Source organism: Curcuma longa, chromosome 12 (assembly GCF_044706935.1).
Source record: "Curcuma longa cultivar G26 ecotype Majalengka, Jawa Barat chromosome 12, ITB_CL_G26_1.1, whole genome shotgun sequence".
Classification (NCBI taxonomy): Eukaryota; Viridiplantae; Streptophyta; class Magnoliopsida; order Zingiberales; family Zingiberaceae; genus Curcuma; species Curcuma longa.
Window position 1 is genome coordinate 7652315 of NC_133872.1, and position 26228 is coordinate 7678542.

The window sequence follows — 26228 nt, forward strand, 5'->3', positions numbered from 1 at the left end:
ATAAATTATTATAATTATTACTATAACTACAATATTATAATTGTTATAATACAAATTTATTTTTATTAATATGTATGTGATAATGCCTAATTAAAAAATAAAAAAAAAGGCACTCATGTGGTCATTTAGAAAAAAAGAATAATTTTTTAATTTTTATTAGAGGTGTTAATTTAGATGGATCGAATAGATTGTTGAAACAAGAGTACTATTGGGCATATAATAATTTAAAATACACAATAATAATATTTTAATTTAAATACATAATAACAAAAAACTTAATTTAAATATGATAATTATATTTGATGGATTTAAATGTTTAAATTTATTAGTTTAATAATATAAATTAATAATTATTTAAATAAAAATAATATTTAAAAATTTAAATAAATAAATATCACATAATAAAAATTTATGATATTAATATAAAATTAAAATATTTATCACAAAATAACTTTTAAATTTTGACCTCCATTTCTTCATCATTTTACTCTAGATTTTTAATTCAGATCAACTTGAATCTACTCTAATCTAATTCAAAATAATTTTTAAATTAAATTTCATATTTAATTCGATCTAATCCTAATTCTAAAATTTTCAATCATAATTCGATATTTTTCATATCATATAATTGACATGTTGAATTCATTTTTCATGACTTTAAGATTTTTTTTTTATGTATATACATATGCGTATATATTGACAACTAACTCACCTATATTAAAAAAATAGAAAAACCAAAAATAAACCGTCCACCGGTCTGGTTAGATTTTCCCCGAACCAAAATAAACCGTGCACTGTCCCCGACATTTTGATAGGTTCCCCGCAAAACCCTACGCTTACCTCTCTAACTTTCTCTCTCTCATGGCGAAAACGCGCGGCGGGATCTCTGGGAGAGAGCCGGCGGATGGCGAAGGGGAATTCCACGCCGATGAAGCGGAGATGAAGGCGATGGTAGGTGTCAGCTCGAAGGCGGAGCTGAAACGGCGTATGAAGGAGAGCAAGAAGGCCAAATCTGGCGGCTTCGAGTCGCTGGGACTTTGCCTTGAGGTCTACCGTGGCGTCAAGCGAAAGGGATACCGCGTGCCGACCCCGATCCAGAGAAAAACGATGCCGCTCATCCTATCCGGGGCCGACGTGGTCGCGATGGCCCGAACGGGGTCCGGGAAGACTGCCGCCTTTCTCGTTCCCATGCTTCAGAAGCTCCGGCAGCACGTGCCGCAGGCCGGCGTACGCGCGCTTATCCTATCGCCCACAAGGGACCTCGCCATGCAGACGCTCAAGTTCACTAAGGAACTCGGCAGGTTCACTGGTTAGAATTCCTGCGCTTCTATCTCTTCCCTTGATATGGTTCTCTATAAGTATCACTGTTTATAACTTTTGATAACAAAATTTTTAACTAATATTTCATAGGCACAATTGTTCAATTGTTGCACACTTAAGCTTTTTTAGGTGAAGGTGAAAGAGTTGTTCTGATGCTTTGGATTGGTACTGTTGCTTCGGTATTTGTTGAAACTAGTGTAATTGTCCGAAGGGGTTAGAGGAAGGGAAGAAAGGAGACATAAGAAAATGGGCATAAACTATCACCTTTTTTAGATTGTAATTACTTTTATAATCATAGTAAAAAAATTCAGTCATTTTGAACATATATCTTATGGTCCATCATTCCCCTCCCGACCACACTTTGATGATTTGTGAAGTGTTTTATTTTCTGTTATGTTTTGTTATCTTCTGAGACATCATTTTCAGCTAAACTAATTAATCTTTAGTAAATTTTTGCCACTAATTCTTCTCACTAAGACTCGTGTCTTACAAGTAAGAAGACAACTCAATATCACCGCATCCTTTTTCTTGATATAATTGGCATTCAACTAAGCAGTACTGTTTTCAGTGCTCGTTCTCACATGTATATGTATTTCACTTCTTGCATAGTCATTTTTATCTACTGAAATTGTACATCTTTAATTTTATCAACTATAATCTTCTGCAGATCTTCGCACCAGTCTATTGGTTGGTGGTGATAGCATGGAAAATCAATTTGAAGAGCTAGCACAGAATCCTGATATTATAATTGCTACTCCTGGTCGACTTATGCACCATTTGTCAGAGGTTGAGGGCATGTCACTGCGTACCGTGGAATATGTAGTATTTGATGAAGCAGACAGTCTCTTTGGAATGGGTTTTGCGGAGCAGTTGCACAAAATTCTTTTACAGCTTAGTGAGACACGGCAAACTTTACTCTTTAGTGCTACCATGCCAAGTGTACTCGCTGAGTTTGCAAAGGCTGGTCTTCGCGATCCAGAGCTTGTGCGACTTGATCTAGATACTAAGATTAGCCCAGATCTTAAGATGGTATTCTTCACAATGCGTCATGAAGAGAAACTTGCTGCTTTGTTGTACTTAGTCAGGGAACAAATTAGTTCTGATCAACAGACATTGATATTTGTTAGTACCAAACATCATGTGGAATTCCTAAATATTCTTTTTAGAGAAGAGGGTATTGAACCTTCTGTCTCATATGGTGACATGGATCAGGATGCTCGAAAGATTCATATTTCAAGGTTCAGAGCGCGAAAGACTATGATTCTTATTGTTACTGACGTTGCTGCAAGGGGCCTTGATATTCCCTTGCTTGATAATGTTGTGAACTGGGACTTCCCTGCAAAACCTAAGCTTTTCGTACATAGAGTTGGTCGAGTTGGTCGGGCTGGTCGAACAGGTACTGCTTATTCCTTTGTTACATCAGAGGATATGCCAAACCTATTAGACTTGCATCTTTTCCTTTCTAAACCTCTTAGACCTGCCCCTACTGAGGAGGAAGTTCTCGATGACATGGAGAGAGCATACACAAAGATTGATGAAGCAATTGCAAATGGAGAGACGATATATGGTCGATTTCCTCAACCAACTTTAGATCTTACTTCTGAAAGACTTCGGGAGGTTATTGAAGCAAGTGCAGAGCTAGTTTCATTGCAGAAGGTGTCTGCTAATGCATTTCGCTTATATTCTAAGGGGAAGCCTTTACCATCGAGTGAATCCATTAGAAGAATGAAGGATTTACCTCGTGAGGGGCTGCATCCAATCTTCCGAACTTTACTTGGACCAAATGAACTAGCAGCACTAGCTTTTTCTGAACGATTAAAGGCGTTTAGGTAATGATCAATTTATGTGTTTGTTTATTCAGTTGATTTAATAAGAACTAAATGAATCAGTGAATGAGTAAGATGACAAATCAATTTCTTTGTACTCTGTTTATATTTTCCTGGCTTGACCTGCTAGGCCAAAGCAGACTATATTAGAGGCTGAAGGGGAAGCTGCAAAGGCAAAAAATGCACAAGTAAGATGACAAATCAATTTCTTTGATACCTGAGAATTGAGATAGTCCTATATCCATGTTTGGTGTTCCTAAAGGCAGTTATCTTGCTTGTCATATACATGAGTTCATTTTTCATAGTTGCTTTCATTTGGATTCTCCTATTATATTCATTTTTCCTTAGAATTTTACCATAAATCAGGCAACAATGTATCATTTTTCCCCATGTTACTTCCTTCATAGGCTGGTTAAAGATGTCCAAGTAGTTTATATATTCACCACAGTACTGTTAAGAATTCCATTTTTTTTAATAAAAAAAACATCTTTGATGACATGTTGTAGGGTTCAAATCAATGGCTTGAAGTGATGAAGAAGAAAAGAGAAGTTCATGAGGAGATAATTAAATTGGCACGCCAGAAGCATTGTATGGATCAGGCAATGAAGGTAAACAATCATTTATCTTAGTGTCAAGGCAGGTTTAATGAGATATAGTGACGCCTCTACTAGAATTGAGACATTTTCCAAAGTCTGTTGATTCTGTCTGCAGTATGTGTGTAATCTTTATAAACCTCATGCCTTCATGGCTTTCACCTCTGTTGTCATTGGCTACTAGGAACATAAAGGACTCTGATTTGGAAAAATCAATAATATCTGATTTTTAATTTGTCAATTGACCAAATTTGATCCAGATTGTTCAATCTTGATGGGAATCGGGTGCTAGAAGATTGAAGATTTATTGATTTCTTAGAGAACCTACTCAACTATATTAGCACACCATTGGATTGACTGGTGTATTTTTTAATGTTCTGCAGGATGGTCAAGAACTGTCATAGAGGTGACCACTGAAAATTTTGTAGGAAAGTCCACCAAAAGTAGTGTTTAATTGCATGGAAATGTTGTTGGAGTTAACTAATTAGAGAATGTAAATCCTACTCTGGAGTTCAGATACTTAGAATATGCCTCATTACTCTATCTTCTATTCATGACTTGTACTGCTGGTGGAATTTTTTTTTGCGTGCATGATTAGATGATTTTTTTAGAACTGCTCTACTGGTCATGATCATATTTGTAAAAACTCAATTATACAATTTTGTCAAGTATAACGACTTGGTCCCTTTTTTTGCTGCTATAATGTGGTGAAAACTCACATACTGACATACTTAAGTGGATTAAGGGCAATTAAACAATCTTCCATAATTTATGAGGCACCATCACTTTTGGAAGAAATTAGTAAGATATGGGCCAATAGTGATAGAAGATGTCGCTTCAGATATTGTTTTACTCGATCTCACATGCATTTCTTACTTGAATAATTATATTGTTTAATATCTATTGTGTATCATTAGTTGTTATGTCCAGTATGGTTATTTATAGAAATTATGACCTTTATCCACATTCAGTATCTCTGTGCTGCATATGTAGTTACTATTTCTCTTTTCTGGATGCAGGATACAGAGATGACAAGTTCTCCATTAGTTGAGTTGGAGAAAAAAGGTTTTCAGTTTTTTATTTCATTATGTTTCTTATAACCTGCCATTTTTATAATCACCTTCCTACTTGTTGCAACCTAGCTTGGCTGCTATAAACAATTTGAGTATTTGACATGACTGATCAGGATATGACAACAGTAGAATCTGAATCCTATATTGAAGGCCATAGTTTACCATGGTCAATGGCAAACACTGTCATTGTCAGTTTGACTTAAGTAGACCAGGTTTGATTTGGTATTTTGAGGGATGTACTTTCCATAGTATGATTCCTAGATTTCCCATCAAACATCGCATGATGGTGGGCGATCACTAGGACAGTACCTTCAAGGGAGAAGGGAAATTTTCTATTCTAATCACCACATTATATATGAGATCTCTTTATGATCTACTCGTGTAAAATACTTCCCTTTATGTCTCACCTTTTTTTGTTAAATATATGTATTTCTTCTCTAGCTGCTAATGACATTCTCTTGCCCTTCAAAATGACAGTGGTAAAACAAGTTTTGTACTTTCCATAATTTGTATTAGTTGGATTGTTTGTATGCCATTCTTATCACAGATTATCCATTTTCTTACCTTTTGTATAACATCTTAAAGGCTGATAATGTATTTCTTTTAATTATATTTTCTTGGTATAGGTTGTTGATGGTTTATACTGCATAATTCACAGACCTATAGTTCATCTTTGACCTGTTATCTTTGGTGTTTTATTTCATTAGAAGTACGCCGTGCTAAAAGAAAGGTTGTCAACTTTAAGGATGATGAATTTTATATAAGTGCAGTTCCAACAAATCAGGTATACTGCTCGGTCATTGTTATTGCTCTTTTTATTAACTGTGTATCCAGAACCTATTTCAAACTGATTCTGAATTTGATTCTTACTATCACAGCATTTGGAAGCTGGGCTCTCAGTCAAGAATGATGAAGGATTTGGAACAAACAGGTAGACTATCTTACATAGAATGATGATGTTATTGTTAAGATCCTTTGTATCTGAATGGTTCATTTTAGGTAGCAATCATAACTATGATTCCACTGCCCTCTCCAAAATGAGTTAATTAGAGGATTCAAGAACACAAACTATCAAAGGCTTCCCATTCTTATTCTGACATTATTCTGAGCACCACTGCAAAATATCTCAAAAAATTGACATTCTACCACATGGAAGTGTGTGGTGTACTTATTTACCATCCCCTATGTTGTACATATCTTGTGTATGGATTGGCTTGTTTCTTGCTGGCATCACTTTTTACACTATGTCAATGTGTGTTTACTTGCACGATATTTGATCAGGTATATCTATAGGCAATATTTGTTACAATAATCTGGCACTCCATGTTACTTACAGGATCATTTTATGCTATTTGTTTAACCTGTCCTTGTTGGAAAATTCTAAACATACATTTGCGAACCTTGATGCTTAGACTCTTCATTTAGCCTTTCATTATTTGCATTCAATACTAACACTAAGCCAACAGCCAACATCCTTTATGAAGTATTCAATATAAACAAGTTTTAGAAATTGTTGTGTCAAACACATAGATCCACACCCATCTACGTTACTTGACCTTGGCCCCGAGTAGCTTAGGTCATGACAATAACTTTCAATGTTATTGTCTTCAATCCTATAACTTTTAAATGTCCCATCTCAATGATGCTTACCTAGCTTTAGAATTTAATCACAAGGGAGAAATAATGTGACTTTGATAACGAATATTCTTAGTTTCAACTTGATTTTGACTCTTTGGAATCCTGTTGATCTTTTGACTTAAGAAATTCAGCCAGATCTTGATTGTATATACTAGTATTGTAGTCCACAATTTTCATAGAACTTGTTATTATTATTTTTTTAGATGATGCCATTACATATGCAGATTGGATGCTGCTGTTCTCGATCTAGTTGCTGATGATAGTAGTGGGTTACAGAAGCAAAAATCTCAATTTCATTGGGATAAGGTACTATTTTGATGACAAAAAGGAGGTGCCTCATTCTACTTTTGTTATCTTTTATGGATATTGTTTATTTTGGTTTCCTTCTGGTTGTAGAGAAGCAAAAAGTACATAAAATTGAACAATGGAGATCGAGTCACGGCTTCAGGCAAGGTAAGTGGTCCTTATTCTGCCAAGTTTCAGATGAGGCATTCTATTTATCCCTCTTCCAAATCTTTGATTATATATTGTGGATTGCCAAATGAAGTTCATTAATTTATTGAGATAAATAAATATAAGCCCAAGTGAGAGTAAGGTTTTCTGTTTGAATCTTGAGTTCAGGTCATAGGTTGACTTTTCTTTACACATCCATAATATTCAAATTTGGAATTAGTTCCATGTCCTGATCTTCATTATCAACCGTGTTTGTCCCAACTATTTAGGGTCTGCTGCATCGCTAGTAGCATATAAATCAATCAAATTGTTTTGCATTTTATGGATACATGTTTTCTTTGGTCTCCTAGTATTCCTTGCACCAATCTATTGATTCATCTGCATCAGACATGTTCAATTCAAGATCTTGAAGCTTCATTGCTAATTTATGAGAACATTTTTATGTGACTTGTTGCAACGTGATGCACAAGAGTTCAAATTGATTCTACTAGAACTTATTTCTGATCTAGAAAAGCTCTCTCGAATCAAAGATTTCCTTTTTCTTTATTGTTCATGATGCAACCCATGAAATGGAAACCAACTTTTTCAGAGGAAATTGGATGTGTCTACATTTATTACTTGGAATATCTGGTTGAATATCTAGTTTGTTAGTTCATTGTGTATCTAAAACACATTTAATTCACGTATACAATGCCAAATATAGATCTTATTCTAGGTCAGATCAGTTGATCCATTTACAAAATGTAAAAAACTACTTGTCCTTTTATCAGGTTGTTTACCTTGTTTCACACTTTCAGCTAATTATTCCCCAACATAAATACTAGTTCTCTTTGGATCCTGCTCACAGTATCGAAGACAAAATTGTTCTCACTCATAAAAGGGTAGTTCGGTGCACGAAACTCCCGTCAATACAGGTCCCGAGGAAGGATCTATTATACACAGTCTTGCTTGCTTTGCAAAAGGCAGTTTTCGAGACTCGAACCCGTGACCTCTAGGTCACACGACAGCAAAATTGTTCTCACTATATCTTAGGAAATTAAATCAACCAGTACATATTTTGAATGAAATCAATGATTACATGTCTCATTCATTCCTTGTTCTTTGATAGCACTGAACTGTGTTCAAGCAGTCTATACTCTCCACTTATGCATCTTCACCTGTTTTTTTTATTTATTTTACTTTTGAGTATGCCTCCAATTTCATTTTGTTCCCAATTTTAACCATATACCAAACCGCCTACCAATTTATTATTGATTTTTTGTTCACTAGATCAAGAACGAAAGTGGTTCCAAAATCAAGTCTGATAAAACAGGATTGTACAAAAAATGGAAGGAACGTTCCCATCGAAAGATATCTCTTGGAGGAATAGATGCAGATGAAGCCACTGGGCCAACAGGTAATGAAATACCATGGATTTGGTTATACGTTCATATTTTTCGGATTTGATATATTTATCAACTTATCGCCGAAATTTGTTATTTTCGATATCAGGGGTTAAACGATATTTTGGTGGATGAACTTGTTATGCATCCATCCATATAAGCTGTTGAATATCAATAAATAACACTAATGCTTCTATCCCTACATTGCTTGTGGAATTCTTCCACTTCTCTTTCGAAAAGTCAATTTACAATTTGTGTTTCGTAGAGAGGGGAAATAAGCTGCTGCAACAGCAGCATTTCAAGGGCGGAAGGAAACGGTGGACTGTCCCCAATGCCAACGTACCATCCGAGCTGAATGACCCCGAGCGCGTACGGAAGATGAGACAGGAGAAGACCACCAAAATCATGCGTCTGAAGAGCAAATCCTCTAAAGGGGGCAAAGGGAAAGGGAAAGCAAAGGGGAAAGGGAAAGGGAAAGCGAGTGGAAAAGGTAAGAAATTTGGGAAAAAGAAAGCCAGGTAACAGAGAAACCCGAATGAGCTATAAAAGTACTCGTTGCAATTCATCAGACAAGTTTTTTCAGTGAACTATGGCAACCATAGTCAATCTTTGAACTGCACAAACATGTTTCTAATCCATGTTTGATGAAAACTAGGCGCAGATGCAGAGAATGTAGTAAGTAACTAAACTTATAATTCAATTTTGACTGATCATTTATCTTTGTAAACTACATCATCGTATGATTTACAATTTTTTCTGATGAAGAAGTTCATGAATACTGTATTTTTGTGTAAAGACTAACATCATTATGCAAATGTGTCAACTGTTAAAGGACTTGCTAGAGCAATCACTCAAATAGGATATTTTGATATGTTTCATAGAAATATTTGAGTATTGGTGGTAAGAGGCAAGGATAATTCTCATGTAATTAGGGATGGCAATGGATCCGATTTGGATCGGATTTTACGTCACTATCTTTATTTATTATATCTATTTCCATCTGTATCAGATATTTAATTTTCATCTTCATTATCATATTTATCGGATGATCAAATGGTCATCTTCATATTTATTAGAGGATCGGTTATCCTCTATTATTATTTAATAAAAATATATTAGAATTAACATCATATATTATTGTAGTGAAATGAAAGAAAAAAATAGTTAATAGATTTATATATATATTATTTAATTGGATATTCAGGTTGGGTGTGGGTAGGAAGTTATCAACCTCATCTCTATATTTGAATTCGAAAATTATCATATTTGATTATTTAATATAGTTCAAAAAAATCTTTTCATATCCTCTTTTATTCAAGTTAAGTATTGGATCTTTCATCATTGAGTTTGAAGGAAATTGTCATTTCTATATGCAATGAGAGTTTGAATCTCACGTTGAGTATTTTTAAATGCTCACGGAGTTGGCTGTCATGTTTGGATTCATTTGTACTTTTTGGATTTATTTAGTGGTTAATCTATGGGACAAGATCATCTATTTTTTTAAATTAATCGAATTATAAGATTATATGACTGGATTTATATATATATATATTTGAGTAGCTTAAATTGTGTTTAGAAGGAAAATTTTAATAGCTTGACATTCATATATTTTATATGTCAAGTGGATCATGAATAGATCTAAAGGTGTTCGTGTTTAAATGAGATTTCTTCATTCATCGTCCTCACGGGATACTCCTTTGGCTAAAGGACGGCAGATTTATTATAATAGAGCAAAAGATCAATTTCTGTTGGACGCATATTCTTGAGAGAAAAAATCCCTCCTATTTTTAATCATTTAGCAATCATTTATAAATTGACATCACGATGAAAACGGACTGCAAAGGATATTTGGGATGAACATAATCATCTTTTACTATAATATTTGAATGAGAATATGCAGACGTATAAATTTTTTTACCTCTTTTCATATAATCCGTTTGGGGTGAACAATATCTTTTTCTACCATATTTTGAACGAGAATATGCAAAAGTATAGATTTTTTTTTTAATTGTTGAAAAGAACAAGTATGGATTTGCGTAGCCCGAGTTAGGGGTTCGTAGGAGTTCATATGTGATTTTCCCACGGGCTAAAACAACAATAAAAATTGACAATTTCCATTAATCGATTAATAACATTTTGGGCAAAAAAACCCAAAAGATTTCCCAATTTTATTATTTTATAGTAATTATGAATATTATTATATAAGGTAACTTCTACGCGCATGAATGTGTAGAGAGAAAAAACATAAAAATATTAAAAAAAATTAAAGAAGACATATTTAAAATAGTATAGATATATACTTCATCCTACTAGTGAGATAAAAATTATTATAGTTGTTATTATTATAGTATAAAAATAAAATTTATCATCCAATAATCCCATATAGCCCATGTTATTGTAGTTGCATTACAATTAAATTAAAATAGAGATATTTTATAATAAGAAATATATTAAAGTGTTATTTAAATTTTAAAAAATAACATGCGTTGATTTTTTTTCCCTATAATTTTCTAAATAACTTCAGCAACTCTAATGCCCTGTTTACTTGCATGGATGAATTTAAAAATTGAGAAAATTTTGCTGTATAAAAAGTTCTGGTATTTATTTATTTCATGAAAAATGATGAATTACTCTTCGTTTCCACTATAATGAACAAGCTGACTGATTTTGAGATTTTTTTTTTTGTCCAAATTGGATCGAAGCCAAGTTCCACCCCTCTTTATGTTTTCACATCGCCCTCAACCACACGAGCCACATCCCGCCCTGCACGACTGCGACATGGAGCGGCCGCTCACGTAGGGCGGCATTGTACGGCCACTCGTTCTTGTACTTTTTTTTTCTTTTTCCTTTTGTAAGACCAGATCGATCACCTCTAAAAATAATTAACAAGGCCAATGAAATTTATCATTTTGTCTTTACGTAGGAATTCTTTCACTTTTCTTTTCCTTCGCTTCTAAAGATTTTTTCCACGTCCTTTCCTTTCCTTTCTCAATCCGCGCCTCTAAGGAAACAGATCACAAGAGCCAGACAGTACCATCACGCAATCCAAGGCAAGCGACAAATGACCAATTGCCATCCAACGATGACGACGCACGAGTCGCCCTCATGGGCCTGGCCCACCAAAAACACATCACGGCCCTGGCCCACCAAAAACACATCATCAGTCATCACGCTAAAGAACGAAACAAATGGCAAGGAAGGCAAGCGAAGGATTAAAAGAAAGAAAGACTTGTCCGTTCTCCCCAGCCAATCAAATCCCTCCATTAAATTGCGTCCCCAACAAGTTTTCATAATAATTATTCTTTCTTTCTTTCTTTCTTTTCCCATTATATTCATTAACATCAATCACCTCTTATTCTACTGTTTTCTGGCGCCAACTCACCCACTTGACTACTAATCACCTCCACTTCTACCTTCACTAACATCAATCAATCGCCTCTTATTCTACTATTTTCTGGCGCCAACTCACCCACTTGACTATTAATCACCTCCATTTCTACCTTCACGACTAAATTTAATACTAATGTCCCCCTGAGATGTCTCATTGGTGAGAAACTGTCAAACTTGTTATGGATAAGGGATGAATTCTCGACGGATGAAATATCCGATTAGTTAGAGGAGGATACAGTGTCAAATTTATTAAAACATCCACAATGGATGTTTCAACGAGGTGTTATAACATCTTATTAGTGTTAAATATCATTATAAAGGAGTATTATAACACCTCTCTAGTTGAACGCGTTCAAATAATTGAACGCGTTAAAAGTGGGGTGGGCCAGTCAGGAGGCTGGCCCACCCCACATGTATTTTTTTAATTATATTTATTAAAATTATTAGTTTTAACAACTATTTTAAAATTGAATAAAATTTTATTAACGGTTAGTTTTAATTTTTATTAAAAAGTTATAAATTTTAAAATTAAAAATTGAATAAAACGGTTAATTTTTTAACGACTATTTTTAACGACTATTTTAAAAATAAGATTATTATTAAAAATAATAATTTTAATTTTAATATTTTAAAATATTTTTAAAATATATGTATTTAATATGATATAATTTTAAGATGATTGAGTGGACAGTGAGACTCATAAATAATGAGTGTTAATGTTAAAAGGAATACGAGTGAAAGAGATATGTTATTATAATAAGTATATAATAGTGGACCTCATACTTTTTAATGAGGTAAAAAGTGTTATAATAGGAGTGGGTTATAAATGCTCTTATAATAGAGCAAGGGATCCATTTTCGATGGATACATACTCTTCAGAAAAAAAAAAAAAATCTCTATCATCTTTTATAACCATCGTCTCTAATACATGTTATACTCATATAATTGATCATCTTCAACAACTTAAATGATATGATAGACTTTTATCACGACAAAGATTAATTAAATAAATAAACTTAAATAATCCATCAACAAACTCTTACAAAATATATATATATATATATATATATATATACTTTGCACATGAGCACTTCTGTTAATCTAAATACTAAATCTTAAATCTCAAATCCCAAATCTCAAATTATAAATTAAAAAAATATTTTATACTAAATATTCACCGGAGGTATGCAACATAAGATTTATAACATATTATTTATCTATATATATAATTTTAATCTAAATACTAAATCTTAAATCTCAAATTTTAAATTAAAAAAATATTTTATATTAAATGTTGATCGGAGGTATGCAACATAAGATTTATAACATATCATTTATATATATATATATAGTGTCCATCAATAATGCCCAATTAAAATTTCATAAATATTTTTATCAATAAAATTTTTATTAAATTTATAAATAAATAAAATTTTATAAAAATATCAAATTCATTGACCAACTAAATAAATGGACTTAAAACACGATCCGATTTAACTCGTGTTCTCTCAAAATATGTCATATGGCATTTAGTAGGATTGTAAATAAATTAAATATTCATGAATAAGATTAATATAAAAAAATAAATTAAATGAATAAACTTAATAATTTATAATAATAGTCTCTTTATTTTAGCTTAGTTTAATTTATTATGTGATAAGGTTAAAATTTGCCTTAGTACATAAGAATAATTAAAATGATCAAAAATTTGAATCACATTGAGATGAATATTATAAAGATAAACTTTTAAATATGTATAAATTATATTTTAGATTTATCTGAAATTTAAATATTAAAAACATTTTAAAATATTAATAATAATAATAATAAGCGAGTTTACCGCCCATACGTCCACCTTCAATTATTGCCCTATTGAATCGTTAATTAGATCTTCCCCTCCGTGTGGATCCCCACTCCCCGCGTGACACCTGTGCGTCCTGTTACGCTAATCCGTTTTCCTAAAGCACGCGTTATAGCGACCGTTAGCGTTGATTCAAACCCAGTTCCGTAGCAAGTGTAGCCCCCAGGACGCCGAAAGTCTCTCCAGCCACTCCTGTTTCGACACGTCGTCAGTTCCATGGATGTCATCGTGTTGCTCTGGCGTTTGCTGTTTGGCGCACAACAGAAAGAATTCAAACATATATGTCGGCTGATTCCGGTCTGCATCACCTGCCACGTGTACGGGTAACGGAAGGGACCCGCCAAGATGCCAGCTGTACATGAGTCTACGGACAGGTGTCTACTGGTGCCTCGCGTGTTATAAGTATTGGTCGGGAGTGCCCAAGCTGCCCGTTCGGATCTTTTGTACGTACTTCCGCATAGAGAGATGTCATATGCGACTGGCCGCAGGAGGTTCCTGAGCCTTCCGGCGGTGCAGCCAGGCGGCGAAGTCTCCCCGGCGGCTCTCGCGCATTCCCTCGCCTCCCTCGCCGACGAGATCCTGGCCCTCCGCGACGCCACCTTCCCCGTCCACCGAAGGAGCGCCCGCGAAGCGATCCGCCAGGTCAGCGCGATCCGCGAGTTCCTCGCCGACGTCGCGCCGGCTTCCCTCCACCGCGGCGGCGCCGCGGTGGCGCTCTCGGAGCTCCACATCGCGCTTCAGAAACTCGGCAACCTGCTCCGCGACTGCGCCCGCCCCGGCGCCCGGCTGTGGGTGCTGATGCACTCGGAGCAGGTGTCGAACGACTTCCGGGCGTTGATCAAGTCAGTGAGCACCGCGCTGGACGTCCTCCCGCTGTCCGCGACCGATGCGTCGCCGGAGGTGAAGGAGCTGGTGCGTCTGGTGGCGGAGCAAGGGTGGAAGGCGGAGGTCGGGACGGCGCCCGCCGACTCGCTAACCGCCAGAGACGTCGGGTCGGCGATCGTCCATTTCGAGAACGGCATTGCTCCGAATCCGATCGATCTCGAACGGATCATGGAGCAATTGCGCATCCGGAGCTGGAGCGATTGCAACGAGGAGATCCTCTTCCTCGAGGACTTGTCCTCGTCGAGCGCCGACGTCGACGTCGGCGAGCAAAAGGAAGCAGCTTTAGTCAGTAGTTTGACAGCGCTGATGGTCTACTGCCGGGTGACTCTGTTCGATGCCGGCGACGATGGAAAGAGCGGAGGAGCAAAGCAACAAGAGGCCACGCCGCCGCCGCGAGCCATGAATCAAGTGATGAACTTGGACGACCTCCGATGTCCAATCTCTTACGAGCTGATGCTTGACCCTGTGACGATCGCCACGGGGCACACCTACGACCGCGCCTCCATCTCGAAGTGGTTCAGGTCCGGTAGCCTCACCTGCCCCGTCACCGGCGAGAAGCTTACCGACGCCACCTTCGTCCCCAATTCCGCTGTTCGCTATTTCGTCGAACAGCTCTACCGCAGCAATAGCCTCCCCTTCCCCGAGCCTACTTCTAGGCAACGCAATTCGAGCAAGAGCGCCGCGACGCCGCCTGACTCCGTCGCCGCGGCCGAAGCGACGAAGATGGTCGCCGCTTTCCTAGTAAGCAAGCTCGCGTCCTCCGCGCGGCGGGAGCAGAGGAAGGCCGCGTCGGAGATAAGGAAGCTCACGAAATCGAACGTGTTTAACCGGGCGTGTATGGTGAACGCCGGCGCAGTGCCATGGCTCCTCCATCTCTTGTCGTCGAGGGAGGCTTCGACGCAGGACGACGCGGTGGCGGCGCTGCTGAACCTGTCGAAGCACCCGAGCGGCGGGAGGGCGATCGTCGACGCAGGCGGGCTCGGCGTCGTGGTGGACGTCATTAGGGTGGCGCTCAAGGTGGAATCGCAGCAGAACGCGGCGGCCATTCTCTTCTACCTCTCGTCGGTGGAAGATTGCCCCGCCGAGATCGGCAACATGCCCGACGCAATCCCGACATTGGTGGAGCTGGTAAGGGAAGGGACGTACCGAGGGAAGAAGAACGCCGTCGTCACTCTCTTCGGGCTTCTGCTCTGCCACAGCAACCGAGCCAAGATGTTGGAAGCTGGAGCGGTCCCGGCGCTAATCGCTCTGCTTCCGAGCCAACAACGGGGGGATCTTGCCAGCGACGCAGTGGCGGTTCTGGCGAAGATCTCCGAGCAGCCCGACGGCGCGGCGGCAATTGTCGGCTGCGCAGCGGGGATTCCCCGCCTGGTGGAGTTCTTCCGGTCGACGGGGTCGCGGTCGGGGAGGGAGAACTGCACGTCGGCTCTGCTGTCGCTGTGCGTCCACGGCGGGGCGGAGGTGGTGAGTTCGCTGAGTCAGATGCCGGCGTTGATGCCGGCGCTGTACTCGCTGGCGACGGAGGGGTCGCCACGAGCGGGAAAGAAAGCTAGGTCGCTGATCGACCGCATACAGCGTCTCGACGAGCAGGGGTGGCCGGCCATGGCGGCGTCGTCTGTGCAGATCCAGTGATGGATTGGATTTGGCGGTAGATTTATTGGGTTTGTTCTTACGGTAGATTCGATTTGGATGTCAGCTCAACTTTTTTAACACGAGCTTGGATCTGGTCGGGTGGAGATTCCGTAGGTATTCACTATACATATAATCACACAGTATGTATATAATATTATTATTTATATTTAAATAAATTTTATTATATATATATATATTTATTTATTTATCTTTCTTTTTCTCTATAATTCGGCCAATTGGGTTAATGATCAGCCAATTGGACAGGGCATTTTATTTTCTAAAAAATCCAAACAGAATTCAACCAAGAATAAATAAATAATAAAAAGAAAGTTTGACCAAAAAAAACATCTCTCGTCAATATCACTAACATCAAATCATAACATTAATCCCAACTACCCTATGTGAGTTAATTGGATAACCACTAATTTTCAAATACTAAATCTATTAGAAAGGATAAATCTAGTATATAGCTCACATTGTTATGCAGAGGCAAGATTTGTAGAATAAGCTTTTCAGATTAGTGGTAAAAGAATAACAAAAAGAAGTTCCAACTCCATATAATTTGTATTTTCATTGAAAAAGAATAACAAATGAGGGCCGGCCACAAATTCATGAAAGAAGAACAATAGAATTTTGAATCTAGAAGATAACAAGAAATGTTAGTTAGGCCTTGGTTGTTTGCTACATGAACAGATAGAACAGAGCTATGGTGTTGAATTACCCAAGCAAAACAGTATGGTATAAGCAAAGGCATTTCTGCACAAAAATAAACAAACAATCCTAAAATGTGATTTACCAAAAAGAAATACCATAAGGGGAAATGATACTTAGCATGAAAAATTCCAATATGAATGTAAGCATGACACTCACATTGGCAATGGATCCCACTGGACCCACTGCATGCAGTTGTGAATGTCATGTTTCATTTATGTTGAATTTTTCATGCTAAATATCATTTCCCTACCATAAGATGTCCCAAATTGTCAGGTAATATGATCAACTGAAGCACTTCGGCTATCCACATCTGCCATGCAGTGTACAAAGATTCAACGGGAGGATTCAGTGGGATCATACAAAGATTCTATCGACTAAATAAAGAAAATTGTAGCGCCTGCATGAGCGAAACGAACCAGTGACATCTCTCATAGATGATAGATCGAATGCACTTACAGTGGCATCGGCACATATGAGGAATAATAATAAACTTAAAGAGTGTATTAATTCTATTGGATACATTCTATAAAAAGCCTGCTTTATTATCTTTCAAATAAAAAACAGCAAACTTACCTGAAACCCCTAAAAAATGTTAAAGGAAACATCCTCAGAGGAGATGAAAAATGGTGAGTGAAATTTACAGGAATTACAGCAAGTTCTGGATCACCCAGAAAGATCCCCAAGTCATTCACAATAGGATGTGAGCTTCTGTTTGTGTGTATAACCTAGAAAAGAAATAGAAAGATGAATTCCACAAAGTTCATATAATGTGCATCATAAACACAACATTTTAGGCAACATAATGAAAGGAACGCAATAGATTGATAGTTCACCAGACATCAAGGTACAGATGAAGCTGCTGCTTTCATCCTTTTACTTCCAGGATAATTGCTTAGAAGAAGATCTTTCAGAGTGTCTTTCAGCATCCCAACTACCTTCAGGCTCTTTCCTCTTCGAACCGACACCAGGAACACCATACATTCTGGTCTGATCCTCCATGAAAACCTGAGAAGTAGCAGGTAAAAGATATCTTGAGGATGAAGGCAGATTCTCCTCCTTTCCTTCCAGATACGCACTTGCCGGACCAGTGTTCAAATCAAAGCCTTGTCTACTCAAAGTACTAGTACCACTTTCGGGAAAACTTATCATGTAAGGCCTTGGATAATGAGATGATGAAACAGCACCAGTAGGACCAACAAGTAATGAAGGATAAGCAGGGAAACACGAACCACCTCCGCTAGCAGAATCAACATAAGGTGTTGAACCACCAGAGAAAGATGCTGGAGCAAGTGAAAAAGTGGAAGGAAAGGACAAGTTTGCATAAGGAAAAGGTGCAACTGGAGAAATCACCATGGCTGGAGATGATGAAAATGCAGGAGCCCGATAAATATCAAGGTTATTGCCACTAAATGATCCCGGGATCCTCTGCGATCCTGCCACTGCAACTACTGGATTAGATTGCTCTCCTCTATCAGGATAAAAAGATGGTATGACAACTGGAAAAGGGTTAGGACAGAAAGAAGATGAGGCATACTCAGATTCCAGGTTATTTGTTCTATGACTGGTAACTGGAGCTAAACTTGGTAAGATATTTGCATAATTTGCTTGTTGGCTCCTGGGTTGTATTTCTATACCAGCTTCATCAATACCTGGTCTGTCATTCAGATCAAAGTTCCGAAGTACATTTGCTTTGCCAACATGGAGTCCTCCAGTTGCAGATTGCATGGGCAAAAGTGGCACCTCCAATCTACAACTAGTGCTTGCCAAGAACTGGCCATTCTCCACACTATCATCAACTCTGTTTAAATCAAGATCTACTCCGCCAGCAATTTTTGTAGGTAAATCATTAGTAGTAGTTGTACCCGTCATCTGGATAGAACTCTGAGAAGCCATGTCCTCAACATCCTCATCAGCTATGTTAAGGTCAATATCTAGTAGAGGATGGATCTTCTTTCCAGCGCCATCAGGTGACGGGATATCAAGAATATTAGAAATCCTCCGTGGCTCAGCTGGCCGGAATGCACTAGTAGCTGCTGAACCTTTCCATCCACGCTCACCCTTGTTCTTCAACAAAATTTCACATGGAACAAAGGGCCCTTTTGCTGGAGCAGCTACAGTAACTGAAGCTGATAAATCAGTTGAAATGGTATTTGAAAAAGGAGATTGGCAAGGCGGTACATGAACTGAAGAGGAACATATTGTCGAAGAGATAATTGGTTGCCCTTGATTTCCTTCATCCACAGGAATGCCTTCATTCAAATCAAGTTTGGGTCTAATGGCAACAATTTGTTCAGCAAGAACAACTGATGGGCAGTGATCTGCAGATGATGCATGGCCCTCCTCTCCCACTTCCTCAAATCCAGATGACTTAGAAGACTTTGCAGAATTCTCAATTTCCCTGATTTTAGAAGATAGCACTTCTTGAATTCCTGATGATTCAACTGAGCCACTCTTATTAGGCTCCTTTAGATTTCCAACAATCTCAGCAGCATCATGAGAAATAGCAGCTGATACTACAAGCTCATCAGTGCTAGGAGGGGGAGGAGTACACACCTCCTTTGCTTCACTGGACAATTCCGGCAGAGTGATTTTTGTGGTATTGGATTTCATGACCTTAGACTCATCAATAACTGTAGGAGTAATACTGACAGCAGGCAATGAGATTCCAGAATCTGATGATGAAGATTTTGGCAGGTTTTTAGTTGAGCTAGAACTACTTAATGATTTTTTCACTGCTTTATTTGTCATATGATCTTCAACACCCATTGCCTCTAATTTCCTACCAGAATCAGTGACTTCTATGTTGCATTTATCACCTGCTTTAACATCAGAAATACACATATTGTTGTTATCTTCAATCTTACAATTCTGTTCAAAAGATGTGGTATCATCCTTCATTGGGCTTGTGAAGTTAGGCTTGCTATCTGTACAAATGTTGGAAACTTGAACCTCGGTAGTTTGTTTGTCTTCAATTGGATCAACTCCAATGGTAGCACCACCCTCCACTTCTGGTTTATCAATTTTTTCTTCCCCAGGTTTTACCTCTATGTTTTTAGAATCTAAATTATCAAGAGAGCTGATACAGGTGATAGTAGATTGTGTTGTCTGCAATTGAGTAGAAAGCTTGTTATCAGTCTGCAAAAGCTTGCTATCATTCTGCAATATGTCATTAACTAACACATAATTGACTTTCTTCCCTTCCTCAGAGCTAGCATTAGCAGATTTTTCATGTAGAGCATTTCTCTCGGCCATATCAACATCACAAGATAATCCCAACTTAGAGTCATCATTACGAGAGCATTGTTCCTCTACTGCAAATGGCGTTCCAACTGAATCAGCTGGTGTAATTATGTTAGACCTGGAAATGGAAATTTCCCCAGCGGCCACAGTAGCTAGTAGATTCATGCCCATATCATCTCCAACAGCCAAGGGACTGACAGCTTCAGAATACTTGGCACAACTTTCTACCAAGGCAAGCATAGAATTGTAAGAACTTGTCCTTGGTTCAGTCAAGCAAGCTCCATTTTCATTCCCAGACAACAAGGCAGTTTTAGCAGGATCTGCAAGTTTTTCAGTTACCTCAACATTTCTTCTATGTTCTGTAATTCCACCTAATCCTTCTTTTACATCATTGCCCTGGCATGACACTGTATCAGTAGCATCTATGGCATGAGACAAAGGAACATCATTCTTCAGTTTCATTCTGCCATCATTCAAATCTTTTTTGTCTGACATACCTATAGATGACGATTGGCCACCCATAATCAATTCATCCTCAAGAAAGCCTCCGCTGTCACTCTTCCCTGGGCTTTGGCTAGCATTGGGAAGCCTAACAATCAACCTACAGCTACTTCCATGATCACCAACAGGGAAATCAGGTGTCTTTTCGCATTGTGATGTTTTTTCTGCTGTCATAACCTTGTTGACAGATCCAGACCTACCAGAATGAGTTTCCTTATGATTTCCAGATACATTAGCTACATGAAGCCCATTGCTTGACCTATGACTGCGGTTTGTAGAACTAGCTAACTTGTTAGTGTTCCCTGATCCAGATACTGAACTCATTACTTCTTCCTTCCATGAAGAAGCAATTGGTTTCACTTGATCACCAGAACAGGACTGGCTATTGCTCTGAGGTTGACTGGAAGTACTGGGCCTCTCCTCTTTAACTGCTGGAGGTGGCACTACTGAACCCCCACTGCCCATAGCTGCTTTGCAATGTGGATCCTTTGAGCTAGCCGCAAGAGGTGCAGGTGCAATTGGCTTCTTATTAGAATCAGTAGTCCCATGTTTACTAGGTAAAACCTTAGCAGCTGATGGCCGAGTGAGAGAAATTTTGGCAGCGGCATCAGTTGATCCAGTGCGCTTATGTCCTGCTTGACTAACATCAGAATGCCCTGGCTTCACTGGAAATGAAGCTGGTTGGCCAGATCCAACAACTTTTCCATCACTTATTTTAGACATTTCTGCATCAACTCGTTTCTTCCAAGTGTCAACAAGACCCCTAGCTCTCTTCTGGATTTCCATGTTTTTATGACTGCGTAAATTGTTTACTGACTTACCAATATTACAAATCTGCAGAGCATTTAGGTTTATAGGCAATTTTTCAAGTGCGCGAAGCAAAGACAAGAGGAAGTCCTCAACTAATTTTTCACTCTCATGAGGACTACTTCCACTATCAGTCTTTCCTTTGTGCACCGCCTGGAGCCAATCATCCAGCACAGGCACTCCCCTGAGCTGAACAAACTTATTAAGGCAATCAGATTTTTCTGTGGCTGCAATGACATCAGCAAGCATTATCCGACTGGCTAAATCAATTTTCTTCTCCACTACATCTGGTTGCATTAAGCTGACCAAACTCTCAACCCCTTCAGTGCTTACAAGCCCACCTTTATCAGTTATTTTGTTAATTTCTGCCCTAATGTTTTCAAACTTAAAGGTAACAACACCACCATCACTGACTTTAGACAAATGCTCCCGCTTGTTTGCCTCCATATTGTGGTCTCTTTTGACAAGTTCAATGCCCTGGTCACCCTTGATTGGTTCCACTCCTTGATCATTCCTAGATCTCTTCTTTCCCTTGACCTGAGAAGAAGAGTTGCCGCTACTTTGTACATTATCTGAACCAGATTTTAACTGTTGGCTGCTTGCCGTAGCATTCAGAGCCTTTTGTGAATGCCCACCTGATTGAATTGCTCCATGCATTTCTACCTGAGCTGTGTTTAAAGGTTCAACAACTTCTTCCTGATGATGCTGAGAAAGAACAACCGACAGTCAATAAGTGCACACGCAGAAGCAAAGGAGGGAAAAGCATGTCCAGTTCAATGGAATATAGAAATGGATGGATGAAAAAACTCACATTATAATAATCTTGAACAGTTGACCACCACAAACATTTGTTGAAAATATCATACTCTCCTACACACAAATGTTTGTGTCCTCAATAGAAGTTCAACATTCTAAGAAAAATGAAAGCTTACACGATGAAGCAACAAGGGAGAAGTAATCATATCCATGTGCAAGGATCAAAATACTTCATTTACGGCAGTGTTCAAGAAAAATACTTTTGAAAAGTCTAATCACAAGGTCAAGCCAGTTAACACACAAATTGAGAGAATCTTATTTCCCTCTTGTTAAACCCTGAATGATTCCATTGAAAGGTGGAACAATTCCAGCCAGAAATAAAGCACATTCACCAACATATGTTTTCCGTCAATCCTGCAGTGAAAGTGATTTTGTTCAATATTTATTAGCCTGATATAAGAAATAGGAACCAATATTCAAAACCAAATACCACAGAAATTTCAGATGTGTAGTAAATCAGTATCCAGATTTTCATGTATAATTTTTAAAAGATGGAAAAGGAGAAAATGTAAGATTTTTTACTTCAATACAACAAAATGATACTAAGAATTTTTAGCAGATAAATAAATAAAAGATTTTTAGAGCAACTACCAAATCCATGTAGAAATTGGTGGCTTGTACACTTACGAGTCAAGAAAACCAAAAATAAAATCTAAAGAAAAAGGCATGAGTTCCGTGAACAAATTTGGTGGTGTAAGGAAGTTCAAAAGTGTACTACTGTGACAAAAATCTGCTTTTCAAAGCTGGTGAAATCATACACATGCAGACAGTTTCGAAATGTATATAGTAACCAAATAAGAAACGAATATATATGGAAAAAATAAGTAGTTTATAATTCTCTTAGATACCAAGAATAGGGAAAGCCGGAGTATCTATTGGATCACTAAAGTTGACAAACAAGACTAGAGATATGGATAACAATATGTAATACACATAAAGGATGAATACAGAAGGTACTCATCTGTCATACGTATAGCATGAAAAGATTGAGAAACTCGTATAGATTGCTTATTAAATACCAATCATAAGAAATAGTTGGTAGTTTCCATAGTTACCAAGGAGTGAAGGAAGAGAACCTAGTACCAGATTATAAGTAGAAAATTTATTCAAAAGCTACTATTTTCTAAAAGGTATAAAAACTTTCGAAGTGGATGATTAAAGGAGGTATTGACATACCAACAATAGACGCTCTAAAAGCTAACTATGTAATGTTGATTGAATGAATTGCACATGAGAAGAGAATTCTTTCATGAGCTTTACAAACATCTGATCCATTATGAATTAGGAAAAACATACTATATGTAAGCAAAATAGAAGGACAAATGAGTTAAAATCATTTTCTGGACCAAGTAGAGATAAACAAAATTTGCAATTTAAATATTAAACCAATTTATTTTAGCAGGTTGGTTTATCGAATTGATAGTTAAAACCATATTTCAAACCGTGTAGAAATAAAATAACATTTTAAACGGACAGTTTATTTTGGTGGATTGGTTTATTTAAATTGATCTGATCAAATTCTGTTTGCATCATGTATGAGAAGTGAAAAACAAAAGCATTGAGTTAGTTTAATGTTTGGAACAAAATCTTCAAGGAAGGATGACATAACGAGAAGAAAATAGAATTTTAGAGATGGTTTCATGTTAGCTGAGAAAAAGCATGTGTTATATTTCCTAGATACTTATTAAGGTAGGTATGTTTTACCAATGCACATGTTCTAATAATTACTAAAAAAATACTAATAGTACAAAAGATATAAATCAGAGGATACAGATGTCATGTGAGTTACAGGTCTATAGGGTTATGTACAAATGAACTTTAAAAGGTCTTTCATAAATAAACGAACTTGCCGTTAACAAAATATTGTCCCCTAACAGACTGCAAAGTGAGTACAGTGTTAACTCCTGGTGTGGAAGAGTAAGTTGTTGCCAAAAAATACGCATCTTCTGTTGCCATCCCTTTTTGCATGGATTAACTTCTAATAAAGTAAACTTATCCCAATTCAGGTAACAATTTTACTTCCTCATGTGGTACCAACGACCTTCAAAATCAAAAAGGCTTCAATCATGAGATTAATCAATTGTCTACGAGAGATGACTATGAGAAATTCATTTCTAGGGCACTGGATTGGCAGAAGCCTTGTCTTTCTCCATTTGTTCATATGCATAAGAACGCAGTTTTTTTCCAATAAAAAAATAAAGGGCGTGCATTATAAGTGTGACATAACCACTTAGGTTTAAAAGGAAAATGCAAAACACCACACAACCTCCTGAAATATTCCAAGTGAAGTTTGCGAGCTTTTCTAAATTCTACAGAGCATGAGAAATTTTGCAAACGTAGAACAAAGATTCACGTGCCCATGGTCAACTATCGAAATCATAACATAATTCAGCAATTCACCCTTAAAAATTTCCAACCGATTATCAATACAGACATCATATAATAAATCAATAAGATTTCAGCCAACCCAAATCATACTCCAGAAAAAGTTGTCCAAATACTCCTCTTTTCCCAAGCTCATAACCAATTAAGGGAGTACCTTTAGGAACGAACCCAATGCGTCTGCGACCGGAGACAACATCTTCCACAGCATATCTATAACACCAGACGATGAATACGACCGCACGAGCCGCCGAACTCTCATCTCATCTTCCCGCCCCTGCATGGCCTTGCATCTTCTCCGATTCGGATGCCTCCGATCCCTCCGCCGTCACGGACCGTCAATTTACGCTCGCTTGAGAATCACAGATCAATCAACCCTTAAATCGAAAGACGCCAGGGGAGGAGCTCCCTGGTGGACAAACGGGAGGAAACCCTAGCTCCGGCAACCACGTCAGCGGCGGACGACGGAGGGCAGGCGGAACGATCGATCGGAGGCGAGAGGGATCGATGGGCTAGGGAGGATTTGGATCGCAAGGAGGAGCAAAACTGTGGACGGATTTGGGCGGATGCTATCCTTCGCGACGGTTTGGAGAGGAGAAGAGGAGAGAAACAATAGGAGAGGATGGCGAACGGGACGACAGGAGCTGTTCTTGGTTTGTTTTGGTTCGGTGAGACAGGTAAGGAAATTGAACCGGAGACCATCCTGTGTCTGTTCTAATACACCAAACAGGATCCTAGTTCCATTGAAGGATTCCCAGCGGATCCACGATTCCTTCCTAGCGCCTCCTTTCTATGTTCCGTGCCTCGTGAAAAACATGGCATCCTCATTACAGACTCGAAGCGGACGGACAGCGAACCGGTTGGGTCAGCGCTATTCGGGTCGCTATGTGCAGCTGAGCACGTGTCCTAAGTTAGGAGAGAGAATTGACCGGCTCGATCCAAATTGAACCGGGGAGAACCACAAATGTATTATTTGTCCGGTTTATTGAAATAAATTATATAAACATGTTGGTAAGTAAATATAGATGTATTTTCTTTCAAAATATTGTTTTTTAATATTATTTAATAATCCAGACTTCCAAATTTTAGATAATCTTTCATTTGGTCACGCCAAATAAATTTCTATAATTTATGCAAGTCCTAAAATCTATATTTAAAATATTGTCTCATTTGAAATTTAAAATTTATTTTTTTATTATTTCTATGAGTATTTTACATAAATATCCTCTAATATTAATATATGTCAATCTTGTATGTGTGAGTTGCCTTAACAAATCATTATTAAAATGTATTAACTCGTTGACAATCTCCTTTTATCCTTCTCATCTATTCCTTGAGTTTCTTAATTATAATTAAAGATAAATCTATTATTCCTCGAGTTTCTCAAGTAGTTAGTCTTAGATAGTCAACAATCTCCAACTCCAAGTAGTCGACAGTCTTGGTTACGCCTTGTTTAAATCTATAGGAACTAGAGCACTTACTCATACTCGACTAACTGACAAGCATGAGGAGCACCTATCAACATGATACATGACGCTACTTGCCAAGCTTGTATGCTTCCCTATGCTTGCCTAACAAGGGCCCTTACCATTGGGCAAATGATGCAGAGTGGAGCCATGTCTCCGTTCCTCTTCCCTTACGGAGACTAGAGGATGTGGCGGGCGCAGATGAGAGATGATATGCCGATGGAGATATGAGGAGGAGGCTCAGATAAT

The 26228-nt window shown here is 38.0% G+C and overlaps 3 protein-coding genes across 4 annotated transcripts; 2 read left to right on the top strand and 1 right to left on the bottom strand.

The window, feature by feature from the left end:
* The first annotated feature begins 861 nt into the window (after positions 1-861).
* Positions 862-8991, top strand: LOC141843113 (DEAD-box ATP-dependent RNA helicase 29). The gene is made up of 11 exons (XM_074731144.1): positions 862-1309; positions 1988-3149; positions 3277-3334; positions 3653-3754; positions 4759-4804; positions 5520-5596; positions 5691-5743; positions 6675-6756; positions 6847-6903; positions 8173-8299; positions 8551-8991. Exons 1-11 carry the CDS (start codon positions 862-864, stop codon positions 8805-8807), a joined length of 2469 nt encoding a protein of 822 aa, XP_074587245.1. The 3' UTR covers positions 8808-8991.
* A 4965-nt stretch (positions 8992-13956) lies between these two features.
* LOC141843159 (U-box domain-containing protein 19-like) lies at positions 13957-16257 on the top strand. Its single transcript, XM_074731192.1, has one exon. The coding sequence runs from the start codon at positions 14002-14004 to the stop codon at positions 16051-16053; it is 2052 nt and encodes a 683-aa protein (XP_074587293.1). The 5' UTR covers positions 13957-14001; the 3' UTR covers positions 16054-16257.
* A 968-nt stretch (positions 16258-17225) lies between these two features.
* Positions 17226-25132, bottom strand: LOC141843040 (uncharacterized). Of its 2 annotated transcripts, none has more exons than XM_074731052.1 (4): positions 24671-25132; positions 22127-22485; positions 17606-22020; positions 17226-17492 (listed from the first exon to the last, which is right to left on the bottom strand). In XM_074731052.1, exon 3 carries the CDS (start codon positions 21970-21972, stop codon positions 17641-17643), a length of 4332 nt encoding a protein of 1443 aa, XP_074587153.1. In that variant the 5' UTR covers positions 21973-22020; positions 22127-22485; positions 24671-25132; the 3' UTR covers positions 17226-17492; positions 17606-17640. The 2 variants fall into 2 exon arrangements, with proteins under 2 accessions (XP_074587153.1, XP_074587152.1); XM_074731051.1 differs by having other exon boundaries at positions 17601-22020.
* Between the last annotated feature and the right edge of the window lie 1096 nt (positions 25133-26228).